At 34.5% G+C, this 19,370-nt stretch overlaps 2 protein-coding genes across 3 annotated transcripts in view; both read right to left on the reverse strand.

Moving 5' to 3' along the window:
- Positions 1-19,370, reverse strand: part of LOC147063418 (tRNA dimethylallyltransferase) — a 577,495-nt gene that overhangs the window by 230,734 nt on the left and 327,391 nt on the right. The window lies entirely within an intron of this gene.
- Positions 16,962-18,447, reverse strand: LOC147063420 (uncharacterized). Its single transcript, XM_085959987.1, has 4 exons — positions 18,258-18,447; positions 17,746-17,879; positions 17,233-17,417; positions 16,962-17,145 (listed from the first exon to the last, which is right to left on the reverse strand). Exons 1-4 carry the CDS (start codon positions 18,307-18,309, stop codon positions 16,962-16,964), a joined length of 555 nt encoding a protein of 184 aa, XP_085816113.1. The 5' UTR covers positions 18,310-18,447.

The raw sequence follows: 19,370 nt of genomic DNA on the forward strand, positions 1-19,370 counted from the left end.
ATTATTATTTAAATAATAGTAAATGTATATCGAAAAAAAAACTTATTAACTTGAGATGAGGATTCGGTATCGGGTATCTGATACAATATAAATAAATGCTTTATAAAACGATTGCAAATACGTAATTACAAGTGGCGAAGGGTAGAGGTAGGCTTTTAAGATCCAACGTAAATAGCAATAATATGTACTTACCAGAATCTCTTCAAATTTTAGTCGTGACGTACTTGCTAATAATTTAATAAAAAAAATATCCAACGAATAATTTAGCAGCTTTGACAATGTACCATTCGTTGTTTAATATACATAATTTGAAAACACCTAAGATGCATACACAGTGGAAAAAATCATTGTACATATATGACGACCGGCGGGACTCATATACATATTTATTGGATTCCAGTCAATGTGCTCTACCAATTGATCTACGTGCATCCTACCTAATTCCGGTAGCATTAACTAGTAGTACAACCGCGATCAACAGATTGCGTTAGTTTTTGCAATTATTGACATGTGTGGTTTGAATCAAAGTAGGTACATACTACATACTGATAATTTGAATTTGTGTTTACTTTAATTACTAGTTGATGTCAGAATCTCTCCAAAATTGAATTTTCACGTACTTGCAATTGCTGATTATCAAATAATCTATTTTTTTTTTACTCAATTAATAAGTAATGAATAATGTAACACTCTTTATTGAACATACATAATTCGAAAACACGTCAGTTATAAGTAAGTAACTAAATCCTCTATCATCATAATTGATTATTAAAATTTTAGGTGTTATACAATATAATACACGTCATACTGTGTGTCTGTTCTGTTGTCAAAAGCGTACCTATTCATTTTAGGTAGCGTCTAATTATGTTTTTTGAAAGAATTTAGTCTAGTTATTATTTAGAGTCTTTACGCATTGCAAGAGAGAAAAAAAACTCTTAACCCACATTCCCGGAAAAAATAAATAAAAACATTACAGCATGTTATTAGTCATTATAGTAATAAGACGCCGTAAGATGCGGCGCCGACGCCCGAATTCGCGAAAAGCGGAAGGCGTCGGTTTTTCCAGTGCATGCCTCAAATAACTGTGAGATGTGCAGCCAAATAATAGTTACCGCGCATCACACTGCTAATGCCACCAACAGTGCAAAGCTCTATTTTATTTATATAAACGGTGACAATGATAGTAAATAAATACTGTCGTAATTTGTTTCAAATGAAGTGGAGATTCTTGGAAATATTGTCAATGGTTGCATTTAGCTATTTAAATACTGAATACCAATACATACATGCTAAAGAGTGCTTCTCTCGTTTTTTCACTATATTGGAGATAACGTATATCGTTTAGACGTAATTACAATGAATTGATACCTTATTAGTGAATTATTTTTTGTAACGATAATTTTTAGTATATTATGTAATGTATAATCGGTGACTTTTTCTAATAGAGTTCTAGTTCGAGTTCCAACAGTCACAGCTGTTTTCGGATTTGGTCGAAAATTTTATAAAAGCTAGCTATTTATTTATTATGAAGGAATATGAAAAATGTATACCCAGCCCAGTGGTCGGCAAACCGTGGTTCGCGAGCCACATGCGGCTCTTTGGCCCTTTGAGTGCGGCTCTGCCACAGATGCCGTCTGTGCTATTTTACATGGCTACAAAGAAGAAGCAAAGAAAAATGGTTGACGAAAACCGTGAATTTTAAGTTGAGTGGACCAAGACTTTCGCGTTTATTTAAAACTTAAGTCGCCTACCAACCGTTATGATTTGTCGGTAAAAATTGGCGCATAACAAGAAGTCAAATTTGGAGGGACACTTTTCAACTAAACATGCGTCATTTAGTACTAAGTATCCTGTCAGTGATGAAGGAAGAAAACAGTTGAGGAACTTTAGAATAGTCGAGAAAAATCAAGTTCTGTATTAAAATTACTGAATACAGTCTTCCAACAATGTTAATATTGCATGTGTTGTGGTTAGTAAAGAGATTTCTTAGAGAGTAAACTGAGAAGTCGTCTTATTCAACAAGACTTCAAATTAAAAACATCAACATACAAACCTGACTTACCCAAACTTTCCAGGGAGATGCATTCACATGGAATGTTTTCCAGTCATTGCCATGATTTAATTTTATCGACACCTTACGTACAATTTAATTTTTATCAATCAATAAGATCATTATTAAAGTATAATCCCAAGTTTTATTCAGTGTACCTATAGTTTAAACAAGACTTAAATCTTTAACTAAAGTTTATTAAATTAATAAACAGTGTAGGTACCTACATCGGTATATTATTTCATTTTAAGAAATTTGGCTAGCAAAAGAAATCCCAATTGTTGAACTGTTGATATTTTGCTCTGTTGACTAATGAGTTTGCCGACCACTGACCTAGCCGATACAAAATACATTTTACAAATTTTAGAAAATGCAAAGATATTTTGCCCTTTTGAATTTTAGCAAAAATTGATGACGTTTGAATGAAGAATTTTGGGTATCTTTGTGTGATAACCCTGAATAATCTGTAGAGTTTGTATGTCATTATGATGTGTTTTTTTAAAACTAAAAATAAATATGTCATTATAACAGAAAACATATTAATATCTATCGTAAAATATTGAGAATAAAGTTATTTTCAGTAGGTATATAAGATGCCCGTGGTTATTGGGCTTTTTTTAAATTATGTTCGTACGTAAATGCCTTTTTTTTAATACGTAACATTATATAATTAAATATATGCGTAAACTTTCCATTGGAGTCTGCAATTGACAAGTAATTTTTGGGAAATCGCAACATTTTATATATATATATATTTATGATGGTTCAATATACCTACTATTATCTCAAGACATTGACACTTTCCCATTCAATAAATAATAAAATTAAAATATCAATGTTGAGTATGGAAGGGAATCATCTAACGAAAACTAGCCATTTTACGCGTTTAGAAAACGACTTATGAGGCGTAGAACTTCGCAATATACGTTAATCTATTTCAGTACCTACACAGCGTCAAAAAGAACAGGTATAGAGAAGCGACCAGACAGCCATATAGTCTGACGATTTATAGTATTGATCAAAACAGGTGACCTATGAGTATTGATAAAAACAAATTGTGGCAAATTTGTGGCAAAAAAACTGTGGTTTTCTAGGATGTGGTTGATACATCATAGCGCTGTGTGTAGTGAAAAGGGATGAAGCTGGAATCAGGAACAATCTAATCTATGTAAAATAGCAATAACTAATAGTATAGTGATAGGTCGAGAGGATTATTGGGAATGGGACATCTTTCAAAATATCGCTAGAAAATACGTCAAATTATTGTAGTTATAATATTGTATATTGATTTCGTATTTAATTGATAGTATCATATTTTACGACAATCACACAACACTTAAGTAGGTACTTAAAGTGTTCAAATCCAAATCAGCTATTATACCTACCATTACCGGGACAAGGGATTCCAATCCCGGGATCTCGAATCCCGGTATCCCGAGCTATTTTTGATACCTATGAATCCCGGGATTTGTAAACATAATCCCGAAACTTTCGGGATTGATTTTTTTATCAATTTTTATGGAAAATAAAATAAAAACGAAAATATAACGGAAAAAATACTTTTAATAACAAATAACTACATTAGAAATAAACTGAGTTTGATTTATGCCCATGTGTAAGTTGCCAATTTATTTTATTTTTTCACATAAATTAATAAAAATGAGAAAGATTGGAAAAAACGATGCTTCGCACTTTTAACAAAGTAATTCCACCATGATCTCATACGTTTTACGGCAGTTTCATATTTGGCTGACTAATTAGATTTCTGAAGCGGAAAGGCCATACATCATGATTTGCTTTACTATTTTAAATCTTGCTAACCCATCCATTAAAGCTTTACTATCAGAAACAGCAATCTCATATTAAATTCACATTATTATTTATATTACAATATTGTTTACTCCATTAAACTTATGTATTTCTAAGATTGAAACTACACAATATTAACAATAAATGTCTTAAATGGTATTAATTATACTAGATTTATTTTTGACAGATTTTATCAATGTTATTTGTAAATATAAAATTTTTATATTAACTATGGAAAAAATGCTAATCCCGGGACCAGTCCCGGGATCCCGGGATTGTGAAATTGTAATCCCGAAATCCCGGGATCAGAATTTTGGCTCGGGATTGGATTGCCTAACCGGGACTATATTATGATTAAACAAATTTGTAGCTGAGAAGTTTGTAATACTTACCTCGAAAAATATATATATTATAATTTAAAACATTAAAAGGAATATTTTGTTTATCAAGGACAAAATAAATAACGGAAGGTGTAAGGCGGCCGATTACACACTTCTAATTTGTCATCAATCTATTTATTAAAAATGTATTATTAGGCTAATTATCAAAATGAAATACCACGGTAATAACGCTTGCATATTTATAATGGCACAAATTAACATGCGCAGATGCGATTTCTTCCTGGGCGCAGAAATTAGGCAAGGCGAATGTGATTACTAAACTGCATTTACAATAGGCTCGATTATTGTATTTTTCTCTAGTCTAAAACTATCGAATTATAGTTATATTTTATTATGGATTAATTATCATGTGTTATTAACCCAAATAATTTAAATGTAGTTGTATTATTAAGCCCTGTATATCCAAATGTGTTTTAGCCAGGTAGGCGTTCTAAACTCTTTATTTAACAAAATATTTCGATTTTTCATTATATTCCACAAAACAAAATAAGGTTGTGATTCGCAGGATCGGTTTAAGGCCCGTTTCAGACGGGACACCAGTGTCGCGCTCGTATATAATAAGGAGCCCTTTGTATTCGAATGAAGGGGCCTTTGTATTATGTTTATGAACGCCCCAGAGCTAATGAGTGAACGCGTGTCCGATACTCTTTTCCGTCGGCCGCTACACTCTCAAGCCGCTGATACACTTGTTTTTATTACCGCAGCCAGTTTGATGTTCTAATTTATAACGCTAAATTATGCGTTGACTCATTAGCTCTGGGCGTTCAATAACATAAATACAAAGGCCAGTTTATTCGAATACAAAGGCGTTCTATATTATATTGAGCGCGACACCGGTGTCCCGTCTGAAACGAGTCTAATATTACCTAACATTACATTACAACAAAATTAGGTAGCTAATCATAAATTATAAGAAGTACCCACTTAGGTATATTTTCATTTTAAATAGGTCATAATGTAATCATAGACTATCTATCGTGGATATGACTTTAATAAGTGTCATTAAATTATTAAGATCGGCGTCAACGGTATCGCAAGTTGAATCCCTAAGAGGGACGCCCACTGCGAAATTCGCCCACAACTGTCGTGATGTCGACCCACTGAACACATCATCAGCTGTTTTATTTACTTCCGCGTTGATGACTACGCAAGAAAGGTATTGCATGACAATCTATACATCCGGAGACATATTACATTAAACACACATAACATCTCAAATATACACCCACTAGAAAAGTCGCATTTGAAAAAATACGAAGCCGGACGGGATTTGAACCCGTATATCCACTGGTATCGCGCCAATATGCTTTAACCAATTAAGTTACACACCTCCTACTTACTTACGATTATTTAAACTAGTGGGTCATATATGGAATGCTAATCAAATTGCGTTACTTTTGACGGCTTTTGTGTTTTAAACCAAGGAATTATTAATTGCCTTAATTACTAATCGACGCCCGGCCCTCGCCAAATACTTAGTTAGAACGACTACTTGAACTTCTAACAAATTTTAATAAAGAGATATATAGAAATAGATCACGAGATAATGTGGTAAAGTTTACGGTTAGGTGATGGGCGTATGACCATGCTCTAAGAGTGTCGAGAAAAGTTAAGGTTGGGGGGGGGCCTTGCACGATTTATTCATGAGAGTTAGCTATGCCACTGGCTCCACCGTTGACACCATGTGTGAATAGTCTTAAAACAGACTATTTCATCTATAATTCCTTTCAGCATCTTCGGGCACCATGCGCACTTACCAATGGTAAATACACACTGATAAAGAATATAGTTAATTCTTGTTTATCTAGTAATTTAATAAAAACAAGGGAAGGCCGAAACCTTATTACCTACTACATATAGGATCAAGTATGAAAACAAATTTTGTAAAAACCCATAGTAAATACTTACTTAAACACTATTAATATATTCAGTAGATAAGCGCATTAAAATGTCATTACTTCCAAATAATGACACTATTATAGGATATAATTTAATAAAATTAGCTAATGAGCAATGTTACTTAATATACTTACCGACTAAATACAAAACAAATAAAATGTTAAGGTATAATCCATAATCGGAAGACTGAAATCACCAACCGTGTCACCATGTCAGGTTTTAATAAGGTATGTAGGTATATCAGTTAAACATACGTACTTATGGGTTAGAATGAACTGTATTCGTTGTCAGTATGTTTTTGCCATTGGCGAGTGTGCATAGTGCCTGAAGATAACCAATATATCACACAATTGGAATGGTACAAAAATTAAATCAATTAGAATATGAAGTACCTACATATAAGTACATCATTATCAATAATTATAATGAAGTCAAACATAGTTATGCTATGAAAGTAAATATACATATTATTATGTAGGCATCTTAGTACCTTAATAACAAGAAGAACAAATTTAGAACTGTGAGCCGACATTGTGGTATGAAGAATAGAATTTAGTTTATTTCTAGTGGCCCATTTCTAATCGACCAACGCGTCGCGACGCTTCGCTTTCCAGCGTCAAGGATGTCACAAACGTGTATTGTAGTCAATACTCTGCCAAAACCTTCGACGCCCGATTATTATATTATTTAATATCAAATTATACTTATTCTAGGAGGTTGTATCGTCTTCACGGTTGCTTAAATAGGATAATTACGGTGTGTATGCGGGGTTAATTACGAATAGATTCTATATTTGACAGTACACTTTGAAGCATGTTCGAAGACGTATTAAATGTGTTACTTTGTATACAGCTCTAAAGCCTCAGACGGACCTTAGTAGCGTCAGCAGACTCCTTACCTACGTTTAACTCAATTTACTGAAAAATATTGGGGACATTACAAATTTCAAAATTCAAAACGTTAACTCTATGCTACTTATGTATGAACAGTAAATAATCTATCAAGTGAGTTAAACGTACCCTATTTTAATAGATAATAAAATAACGTCAATCTAAATTCGTTCTCACATAAGTGTAATATATCAATAAGCGAAGCAAATTAGTTGACTCGCCATTCCAATTGGTATACTAAATAAAGAAGTAACAAGTTAGTTCTACGCCATGGGAGACGAAAACAAGATGATCCCGATTTGTTAAATACTTAATAGGGCACACATTACGAGTACCTTCATAAATATATCAATACTAGCAAGTACTGCATAGTTCTAAATTTCTCCATATATTATATAATAATAAAAAACTGTGTATTAAAGATTAGTTTTTTTAACATTATGTAGTCGTAGTTAGTGTGCGTCAACTATTTCCCATTATCGACACCAAGCACCCAAAGATCCGGAAATTTTGAAGCCACCAAAATCACAAATATCTACCATTGACAAATGACTAATGAGTAAAGGTCTTTATCCATAGTCACTATAATGAAATTAAGCGGAGAGTTATCGTAAATGCCATCATTATAAATTAAATAAATGATAAGGTACGGTAGACAATTCACATTATTTAAGGCTATACTTCAGCTGAGGCATGGTCTAAAAAGATCGTGACTACGCGACGCGCAGATTGTGCAAAGGACGCGTGCGGAACAAAACATAATTTGTCATAAAAATTCAACAAGCGTCCAGTTAATTTTATGTTTATTGTTATATTAGTAATAATAATAATACATTCATTGGCATCTTGTCTTTTTCGAGTATATGCGTGACGTTATTGAGTCATCTTTACACGATTTAAGAATATATTCCTCCAACTCACAAAACAAATTGACGTGCTCACATCTCAACTACCTCTCTCCGATTGGCAAAGAGTGCGAAATTTCGTCCCACCTATTGTTGAAAATTATTTTCCGTTTCATTGATGTATGCTCTTAATAACAGTGAGTACCCGTTTCGATATTTTGACTAATTAAATCAAAATATATCTAGGCTTCACTGTGTTTATAAACTATCATTACCTAACTAGATATTACAAATTAATATTATTACTATCAAGTAATTTACTCTTTTGACTATTATATTTACCGTGTTCGATTTTAAAAAGATCACAATATGGACCTACACAGAGTGGAGGTTGTATTAATAGATTATTGTATTTTTTTTACGAGAAATCGATGATAGGTACTTCCTCGGCCTATTAGACCCAATCACACATTGAGAACCAATATACGACTTTTCCAGACGCGAGATCCTCGACATCATGAGTCGACGTCGTAGCTGCTCGGCTAACGTGGGCTCTTGATACTAGCGACTATTATTAATTTTCTTTCATCAAGGCATATTTTACAACGTTTTTATTAACTCGTATTCTTATTTGTCTGGTGGCTGTTTGCCCGGTACAAATCTTGCAATCGATTTTTAACTAACTTCCCGACTAGCTAGACATTTAATGAAACTTTTAGAATACATCAGAACACGATGCCAATGCATTCTTTTAATACTTTTAGCCATCTTTAAGCAGAATTGAATTCATTTTCAGTTAATTCTGTTTTTTATGAAAAAATATTTCGGAAGAAATCCGTAATCTAATCCACTATTATTGGTTGCTAGGGGACTGGGATCCTAGCAACTAAATTATTAATATATACGTTCGTTATTATGGAAATTAATATGAAATGTCAAAATGACATTTCAGTATTCTTTCTATTAAGTACAAATTTTTTGATCGTTTAAGCTAGTCAAGTCAAGTTTATATGGTTCAACAGAAAATTTAAAAATGTTATATTATAAAAAGTTCTTTTTATCTTGTAATTATTTAATAATACCTATAACAATAACCGTACATATATCTATAAAGAAGGCAGCACAGAATGTTTTATAATATACTGAAAATACAAATAGAATCGGATTCAACATACTATTACCATGGAAGTTAAAAAATAATCACTACAAATTATTTTTACCACGTTTTAGAGGACAATTTGATGTAATAAATTACAATTTTAATATGACACGAAGAACATTCAGGAAAAAAATAATCAAGCGACCCAAGTGTTGTGACCATGGAGTGTGGACATGAATTCAGTATTCACTATGTTTTCCGAACAGTAGAACCAAACACACCAAGATTGTAAGAACTGCGTGCATACCGTTGGATCGTTAATACAAAATAGATTCGTTCCACTGCTGATCAAAGCTTTTTTAGTTTGTCTCTTGATGGCTTGGTATGTTTGAAGAGAAATGAGACAAGTAAAAGTTAGGCGACGCGTCTATTTTAGTTGAAAATAATTAAGACAGAGAGTTCGGTAGAAGATCGGAAACTTCTGGCTTCAGGGGTTTGGCGATTGATAGGTAGGTACTTACGTATTTGTACGATAACTTAGCATTTAACTAATAAAGGATTTTTTTTCGCCAGAGGTCACATCATTTTTACAGAGTAATAAATAATACGACACGAAGATATTGTAGAACTTTTTTTTACAATTTAGATAAAGCCTTTATAAAATTATTGTCTTTATAAAATTAGTCTCAAAATCGGTAACTTCCATTTTTACTTTTTTTCTGATTTTTTACAACGTTTTTCTTAGCTCGTATTCTTATTTGTCCGGTACAAATCTTGCAATCGATTTTTAACTAACTTCCCGACTAGCTAGACATTTGAAACTTTTAGAATATATCAGAACACGATGCCAATACATTTTTTTAAATACTTTTAGCCATCTTTAAGTAGAATTGAATTAATTTTCAGTTAATTCTGTTTTGTATGAACAGTTATTTCAGAAGAAATCCGTAATCCAATCCACTTTTATTGGTTGCTAGGGGTCTGGGGTCTTATTAATATTAATAAATTATTGATATATACGTGCGTTACTATGGATATCAATATGAATGTCAAAATGACATTTCAGTATTATTTCTATCAAATACAATTTGTTTAGTCAAGTCAAGTTTATATGATTCAACAGAAAATTTAAAAATTGTATAGGTAAAAAAAGTTTTTTTTATCTTGTAATTATTTTATTGATTTTAATTCTTAATACTTACTATCTCCAGCATAGTAAGTAAGTTACGTGTATTTTAAATACACTATAGTAGAGCGATAATAAGCCTCATTTAGCGCAAACAGATCTACGAGTGTGAGCCACGATTTGGGAAGAGGATTTTAAGATCCCACATTTTAAACTATTTTGTCGCGACATACAGTATAATTCAGAAATACAAGGTGATATCTGTAATGTAATATTAAAATTAACTAAAATTCTACGATGTTTACGTAAATCAACTAAAAGTATTTAAAACTGTTAGTAAGTCAATATAATATTATCCTAACAGTGCGAATAATAGTTTGTAAAACATTATAAATTTGCAGAAGGCCAATTTAAAAATGAATTTTATTGGTTTTGTAACATAATTTTCACTAACTACCTACCTCATCCTTAATAGCAGAGCAAAGAATCCTTGTTCTATTTGTCTACCATCTGTCGATCTATTCTACTGACTTTCTCTTAGGTATGTTTACATACTGTATTCTAAAGCTTAGAAGAAATATAGCTACATACATATTATTATATAGCGACCCTCGTTAAGTGCGTAAGAGGTCTTCTACCCTGAGTCTCCTGGTTCGATCCCGGTGAGGTCACAACATATTTATATGATTTTCACAAAACCTAGGTGTTTGTGAATGTTTCACTTCTATTACCAATTTTATTATACAGCTGTCATTAAGTCTCATCGCCTGTTCTAGTGTTAAAAATAATATATATTATTTTTGAATTATTATTTTATTTTATCTGATTTATAAACAGTATAAATTGAATGCCATTCTTGATAGTATAAACCTTTTGTGTGTCCTTGATAACTATCTTAGAAACCAGCAGCATCCGCTGTTTGTTCTCTCAAGCTGCAGAACTAACCTGCCATTGGAGATACAAATTAAATGTGTTCATCAAATAGCATCGGTTATTGATATATTTCACTTACGTGAGCATTGAGCGTGAGGTGGGCATTGTTTTATAAGTTTTAAAAATATGGTGTACTTAGTTCACTCGGTGTGCTTATGTGATTTTTTTCATTACTGTCTTTAATTTAAATATTGTCAACACGTAGGATCTTCTTTGTCATGTTGCGAACGCTTTAATTTGGATTCGTTCAATAATACACACGATCCTCTTTTTGCACGGGGGATACGTTCCAAAGACTACCGTGCAAAACAAAACCGTGTCAAAAAGATAATGTGCCCATACAAAAATGGTAGATAGGTTCCATTATTTAAAATCAACTCAAAATACGAAATGCTTGAACTCAAAAATAAATCGAACTTATTTATTATTTATAAATAAAAACATGTAAGTAGGTACTTATACATAAAAATACATAGCTTTCGATTTAAATTAAATTTAGCATCAAGAAATATATTCATTCAGTGTCGCTACTGGACACTAAACGTGCCCGTTTACTGCTGTTTTTCGCTGGCAACAATCACTTTCATCGCTGGAAATATGTAATGACGCTGACGCCGAAGCACGCGGCGCGTCTCTCGTATCGAACCCGAAGTGACTGACTAGTGGCACCATGTATGTACGTATGTATATCTGGGCGGCATCCGGTGATAACATATGTATGCACCAGTGGCGTGTGGTTTATTACAACGCAATTTTTCTATAAATATGTACATGCATACATATTTTTATTCTTTTTTTAAGCCGTGTTAAAGCAAAAAAATCAGTGTATATAAAAATAATCGGTACTTTTTTAAACCATGTTATTTCGAAACCGTGCAAAAAAACCGTGCAAAGAGAGGATCGGGTGTATATTGTGCTGTCGCAAAAGGCAGCATGATTTTTGTCGCTTCTTTAAAAATCTGCATCTGAGGTCTGTCTTATTTTGAAATTTCATGCGTGGTTCAAAGTTCGAGCGCAGTTCAAGAATTGAACTTTAATCCTCCAGGCTCTTACAGTAGATTAATTATTATTTAGAAGAAGAAAAAATATGCTGAAAAAGTATTGCTATAATGAAAACTAAACTTACGGTGTAATATGTATTTTCTCTATACCTATTTTTAACCTTCATCACTCACAAAAATTTCATATTATCACCAATTCTCCGATCCCTGGAAGGCGATTCACGAATGAAGCAGTATTACCGGTTGCGCAACCTAAGCGCAAACCTGCTACAGCGCAGTATATTAAATGTCAACCGGCGGTGTCGGGTACCGTGTGCTTTTTAACTATACACGCTTTGCCGATAGAGGCGCTAGTAACTCTCCATTTGACTTTGACATATTATTAAACGTCAAAAATTTGTACGTAGTGAGCAGGCTGTCATTCTATTTTTTCTATCTTTTACGCAACTATTACCGCTAGTTTGTGTTTAAATTGTCATTTAAGTAGGTACTTTTGTGATTTTATTCTATTTTTTCTATCTTTTACACAACTTATACCGCTAGTTTGTGTTTAAATTGTCATTTAAGTAGGTACTTTTGTGATTTTGTAATAGTTAGTTTGTAAAATATTGTTGTATCTTGTATTGAATATTCTAATAATGGACACGTTTCTCGCTACGTACGTTTTGTAACGCAATGTTAACAGGTAGGAAATACTGATTAAATATGATGTTATTACGATATTTTAGGTTATTTTACATCTCCAAAATGGAAGTCTCGCAGTCAGAATTCGGTAATCGGACGAATGCGTTCAAAATGACTGACAACTCGTTTGTGAAACGTTTTCGGTTATCGAAAAGATTAGCAGATACGTTAATTACCAGGTTGGAAGAATCAATGGCATCTCCATCCAGATCATCGGCTTTGAGCGTCGAAACTAAGGTGAGTGGTGAACTTTGATGTCTATGTATATATGCAATGAAAAATATATTAAATGTTTGTCCCTTATCATTGTTTTTTATGTGTAGGTTTTAGCGACACTCCGATTCTTGGCCACTGGTAATTACCAAACGGGTGTCGGCGATGAGCACACGGTTATGGTCAGCCAAGCATCTATCAGCAGAGCCGTCCAAGAAGTGACAACGGCCATTAATGATCATTTGTTAAACGAATGGGTTGTATTTCCTACTGACAATTTGGAACCTATAAAACAAGAGTGAGTATATACTTAAATTTATTAATATTCCACACATAAATTATCATTTGTGCCAAATTAAAATAAAAAAATAATGTTTACTTGTTTTCAGATTTTACAATAAATACGGGTTCCCGGGTGTATGTGGGACTGTCGACTGCACACATGTGGCTATCGTAGCTCCACCTGCTAATGATCCTCTTCGCCCGGAGTATATATACATAAACCGAAAACAATGTCATTCAATCAATGTGCAATTGGTAAGTTAACTATTCAAATTAATAAAAATATTATATAAATCAAAATATTGCATAAATTTGTCTAATCCTATTTAATCTCCTTTCTCGTTAGGTATGTGATGCGAAGTTGCGCATTCTAAATGTGAATGCACAGTTTCCGGGGAGCACCAACGACGCTCACATCTGGAAAATGTCTCATATTGGGAGTGTCATGGAAGTCGTCCATAGGCAACATGCAACGACATGGCTACTCGGTTAGTGAAATACCCATCTATTTGATCACCGGTTTCCACAAAACACTTCCTCTAACGTTACCCGCCACATTAAGGAAGTTCATATGCTATGTTTGCACCGGAAAGTGATTATCTCTATATCTTCCTATTAATTATTTCAGGGGACAGCGGCTATCCCCATTTGCCGTGGCTTATGACCCCGATACATAATCCTGCTACCCAAATCGAACGACACTACAATACAGTGCAAAGTTCAGCCAGATCTTGCGTGGAAAGGTGCAATGGAGTTCTCAAAGCAAGATGGAGGTGCTTGCTTAAACACCGAGTGCTTCATTACACCCCTCAAAAGGCTATCAGGATAATAAATAGTTGTGTTGTCTTGCATAATATGTGCATACATCATTCAGTCGCTATGCCAGCACACACTATCTACGCAGACGACCATGAGGAGTCTCTGGGAATCCTGCCTGAGGAGATTCAAGGCGCATCAAGGAACCGTCTGCTGAATGAAGCGAGGGCTATCAGAGGCGGGATAATGCAACACCTCATGCGCTGAGAATTGTACGTAAAATAATATTGTTTTTAATAACCTAGCATGATTGAATTCAAATGTTTCTGGGGAAATTTTCAATTTGTTTCTAATGAATCATTATACCTAACTTAATATCATTCAAAGTTTCAATCAATATTACTTGCCAGGAATAATTCAACTTAACTGATACGTCATAACTAGGCTGTATTATTTTACCAATCATTATAAACTTACAGTTTACAGAGCTCGCTGACATTCCAAGGCGTTCATAACTCACGTGATGCCGCAAGAAGATTGACAAAATACGGGGAGGAGGTGCCGTGTGGTGTTCATATGATGAAGTTACGGAGTGTAAATGGTTAATGCATTTATGGTTTTAAAGTTATGTCATATTTTCAAACACCAAATTCATGGATACCGATGTAATTTTATTTTTTCTTCGTGATTGATATATATTTGGGCAAAGGCTCAGGGGGGGCAAAGGCTGACTATGGCCTCAATGATGTATACTGATGCCAATAGGTATACTTCTGAAAAATGTTGAGACGCCAATGTCCAAGAAAGTCAGCAAATCCTATCTCTAGCCTCCGCGCGGCGTCCCCCGGGCAATGCAGATAATGTGCTGTATAACGCAGCATATCTGTAGCTAATAGAGAAGGGTGCAAGGCGAAACTCTGGTGCCTTAAAACAAGAGACCTTGGCTACGGGAAGGATCACCCAGACAGAAAAACCACACACCAACCCGTCTGGACAGCGAAGGAAGGCAGAGGGTGCTAACAATCCCCGGAGACCCGGGAAAAGCTGCCAACAGATGACCATTGCTACGTATAACGCGAGAACATTTCCAGCGATGCCAAACTTGTAGAGTTACAAGAAGGGCTCACGAATATCCACTGGGATGTTGTTGGACTCAGCGAAGTAGGACGTAAAGGTGAGGGTATTATCACTAATTAGTCACAATTAATGGTAGGTGTGTTAATGAAAATATTAAAAACAGTTTGTCGGGTATTTCAACAATTATGAAAAAAGATGTTTGTATTTTGGATAAAACCATTTATTTATCAAAAAAATTATTTATGAAAACCAAAATAGGTACATAAATGGTTAAATATAACAATTACAGTCAGGAATGTTCACATTATTTAAATCATGGTGATTTAATATCAATGTACTTTATTAATTCAAATAAAACATATTTTTTTAGTACTAGTTCCACGACGCACAAAAACTAAACTGATACCGATAATACATTTAAAGCCGCGTTGACACGTTCCAAGTAAAGTACGATCCTAGTACACTCGAACCGAGTGCCATCCAAGCGCACTCGTATGAGACAGCTTCATACAAATTATTCCAAGGATTGTTAGGAGTAATTTGTATGAAGCTGTCTCATACGAGTGCGCTTGGATGGCACTCGGTCCGAGTGTACTTGGATCGTACTTGGACCGTGTCAACGCGGCTTATACCGACGATATATTATATTTAATAATATAATTCCAGCACCATAATTAAAGAGTATAATGATAAGTGGTGAGCTTTGGTTTAAAATAAAGAGATTTTTAAATATCTCAGTAACTATAAATAAATACCACATATGCGTTAGACGCCGTAATAGCTCATAAAAATTGCTATAAAATAAGTAAAAAACTCAATACTGTAAAATTTTAAGTTACCAGGTTTTCAACGACGATATGCATCGGACACATACTTCAAAATCAAAACTACGATTCTCATACTCATGTTAATATTAGAATATTTTTAAATTATTTGAATATTCTTGTGAAATATGAAAGCAATAAAAAAATGATTGTTTCAATATACTGTGGAATTTTATTTCATCCTGTCTCTCAAAAAATGTTTTATATACACCGATTATACACACAAAATCATTAAATTTAATATAGGTTTGCATAAGATTTGCACATTTTCATAACAAACTAGAGACACCATGGAAAAATCACAGATGCAGACACATAAATACTCATTAAACAATTCCATTTTAATAAAACATTGCATTGAAACAGAACTAAACAAATAATTATTGGTTTAAGCCGCAGGTTGACACGATCCAAGTTGACTTGGACCGAGCGCACTAGTACAAGACATCTTCATACTAATTACTCCCATCCGAGATACCTCGGATGAGTATGACGCGGTCCGAGTAGCTTAGATAGGAATAATTAGTATGAAGATGTCTCGTACGAGTAAGTTCGGATGGCGCTCGGTCCAAGTCAACTTGGATCGTGTCAACGCGGCTTTAAGGCATTCAAAAGTTATGGAAGTGGAATTCTTTCGAGTATTTAAGCACATGAAAAAACTGTTTTGAGACGAATATAAAATAATGTTTCACAGTTGATTATAAACAGGTGTATTCATGCATGGTGAACAAGCATAATATCGCCATATACATTAAACATAAGTTCACGATGCTGTAAAATCTTATTTTATATTCGGCTCAACACGGTAATTATGATTCAGTGAAACCCCCGAAATAGCGCCAACCACCCCAAAGAAGTGATTACGGTGCATTGCCGAGATTGTCTATTTTTGCACGGAGTAGTAATATTAGTGCGCTCAACTCTGACTTGGTTGCAATGTTGAGAGCTACCATGTCAGACCTGAGCGCAGCAACATTGATGGTCAGCAACTCTAGGGTGGTATTTAACACGGGCACCGGACCCATTGTCTGCGTTGCCACAGAAGTTTGGGACAACGAGAGCCTGCGGGTTCTCACTGTTGCTGGGAAGACAGCACTGCCTTCACGTGTAGCAGCATGGGCTCTCGTGAAGGCAGCACTGTCTTCCTGTGCAGGGTGCACGCTCCACATGCTGTTGCCGGACTACTCCGCGGCACCAACTTCTGCAGAAGGAGGAGAAGCAGCGGCACCAACATGCGACAGGACATCATGACGTATCTGTAAATTAAATGTAATCATCATAAGTAAACATGCGACGGATGAATCATTTTATACTGTTAATCTATATAGAATTTTATGAATGACCTACCTACCCCAGAGAAGCTCCCCTGTCCAATGTGCTCCTCACCAGTAAACGTTATTGGCTGTATGTGAGCCAAAATTCGGTTCTGGAGAGCAGACAGCTGGATTCTACAGGGCGGGCCGCCTCCCGTCTTCCTCTGGGAAATGATGATTTTGGCCCGCGTGTTGCGCCGTGTGTGTTGCCATACCTGTTAAAACAATAATAATTTTAATTTTTCAATTTCAACAATATTACTACCTACCTAACAATCTAAAGTCTGTCTTCTATAAGCTGCGTGCCGGTTTCCCCCCGCATCCATCTCGTTCCGTCCCATTGAAAGCTTGCAACAGTTCAACGCGATGGCACAATGCTTTCCGTGTGACGTGTACGCCAGTTTATAGAATACAGACTGTAGTACTGTGTACACGGCAGTGACATTTGGGATACTTTCAAAAGACCTGGTTTAATTTATGAATACAGCTGATAATCGAAGAAATAATAATTATTAAACATATTATATAGTAATAGTACATCACCTTTTTCCAATCTCGCCATGTTTTCGTGGCACCCCCACAAGCATTGAGTCGCACTGCAATCTCCCGCCACTGCCTCTCGATTTCAATGCAGGTGAGGTCGTTGGATATCCTTCCTGCGACGAGTTCAGGATGCACTAAGGAAAATAGGGTAATTTTATAGTATTTCACATCGTCATTGCGGTTAAGGCAGTTTGAGTTACAGTAGCTGAAGGGTACAATAATAGCATAGAAAAAATGGTGTGAAAATAATACATCTGCGTAGAGATATTACTAAATGGTACAAACCAAATGTGTCAGACATATTATCAACCAAATAGCATCTCAGACTCTGGTGTTTGGGTAAGTGTCTAACTAATATTATATTTATTCGCTTATTTATTTATTAATATCTAAATTTAATTTTGTATGTTTGTACTACCACATGTTAGCATTATTTTAGTAGGGTACATTTCTTACGAGTATACGAGATACGTTTACAATGAAATGAATAAAAATTTTGTGTAAGTACTTACAGTCCATTAACTGTACCAGCATTTCCATCTGCACACTATTCGCAATTGCCATTTTTCGTTTCTGTCTGTAAAGGAATAAATAAATACACTTTTAGTATGATTTCTAGATACTATTCTATAAAAGATATATCCGAAATAAATGTTCAAATGATGTTCACTTACCGACGTATTTGTTGATATAAAACTACTCTGCGCGCCAAATTTTGCTGTCAGTGAGGGCATAGACAATAATTTAATGCAAACTCCTAGGCGATCATAAATGTACACCCGATTTTTGGCAAATATTACGTTGCATTATTGGACACAGGGCGAAGCGGTATACTTCCGCGGAAGCGTCGGAGAACACACTATCGCGTCATGAAGCAGGCTGGAACTTGCTGGTAGCAGGTTTGATACTCATTTCTAGCATACTTCGGTAGTGCTTCATTCCAGAATTGGTATCCTGGTGTAGAGAAACCATTATCGAAGTGAAATGAGGACAAGACAAAGACTATCAACGTCACATTGTCGCCTTCATTTGACGGCTTCATTTCAACGGATCACCATATTATACAATTTCTTTGAGTGTACTATTAATAGTATACCTATGTGACGTATTACTTCCTTCATTGAGGTATACTTATAATTATTTATTATTATACATGATAATCTAGTGACATTTCGTGATTATTAACCATTTACACCACAATATTAATTTTAATAAAAATGTTTTATTTAAAATATAAATTGAAAACTTTGGCGAAAATCGTCCACACAATACCATTAATAATTATGTAAATTCTATTGAGCTATTGCGCATACACTTTCATTTTGAAAAGGAATCACAGAACAGATTAATAAATATAATTCTGGTAGGTTATATCCCAATACAGTACATTTTGACGCAGGGTTTGCAACCTTCGATACACCAATATTAAATGAGCGTCATTACATATACCGACCGCAGTTGTCAGTATTCGACGTATTACGTATTATTGACACGTGTTTAAGTTTATTCCGTATTCTTCCGCACTCGAGATCTGTTGCCTGCTTCTTCACACCCGTTAGGTATTTCAGTTCCCATTATTTCTGAGTTTCCTGAATGGAATATAAGGACGTTTCTGCCGGTATTAG

The sequence above is a fragment of the Rhyacophila brunnea genome, unplaced genomic scaffold (genome assembly GCF_057557595.1).
Source record: "Rhyacophila brunnea isolate RB1 unplaced genomic scaffold, BYU_Rbru_1.0 scaffold_9, whole genome shotgun sequence".
In the NCBI taxonomy this organism is placed as follows: Eukaryota; Metazoa; Arthropoda; class Insecta; order Trichoptera; family Rhyacophilidae; genus Rhyacophila; species Rhyacophila brunnea.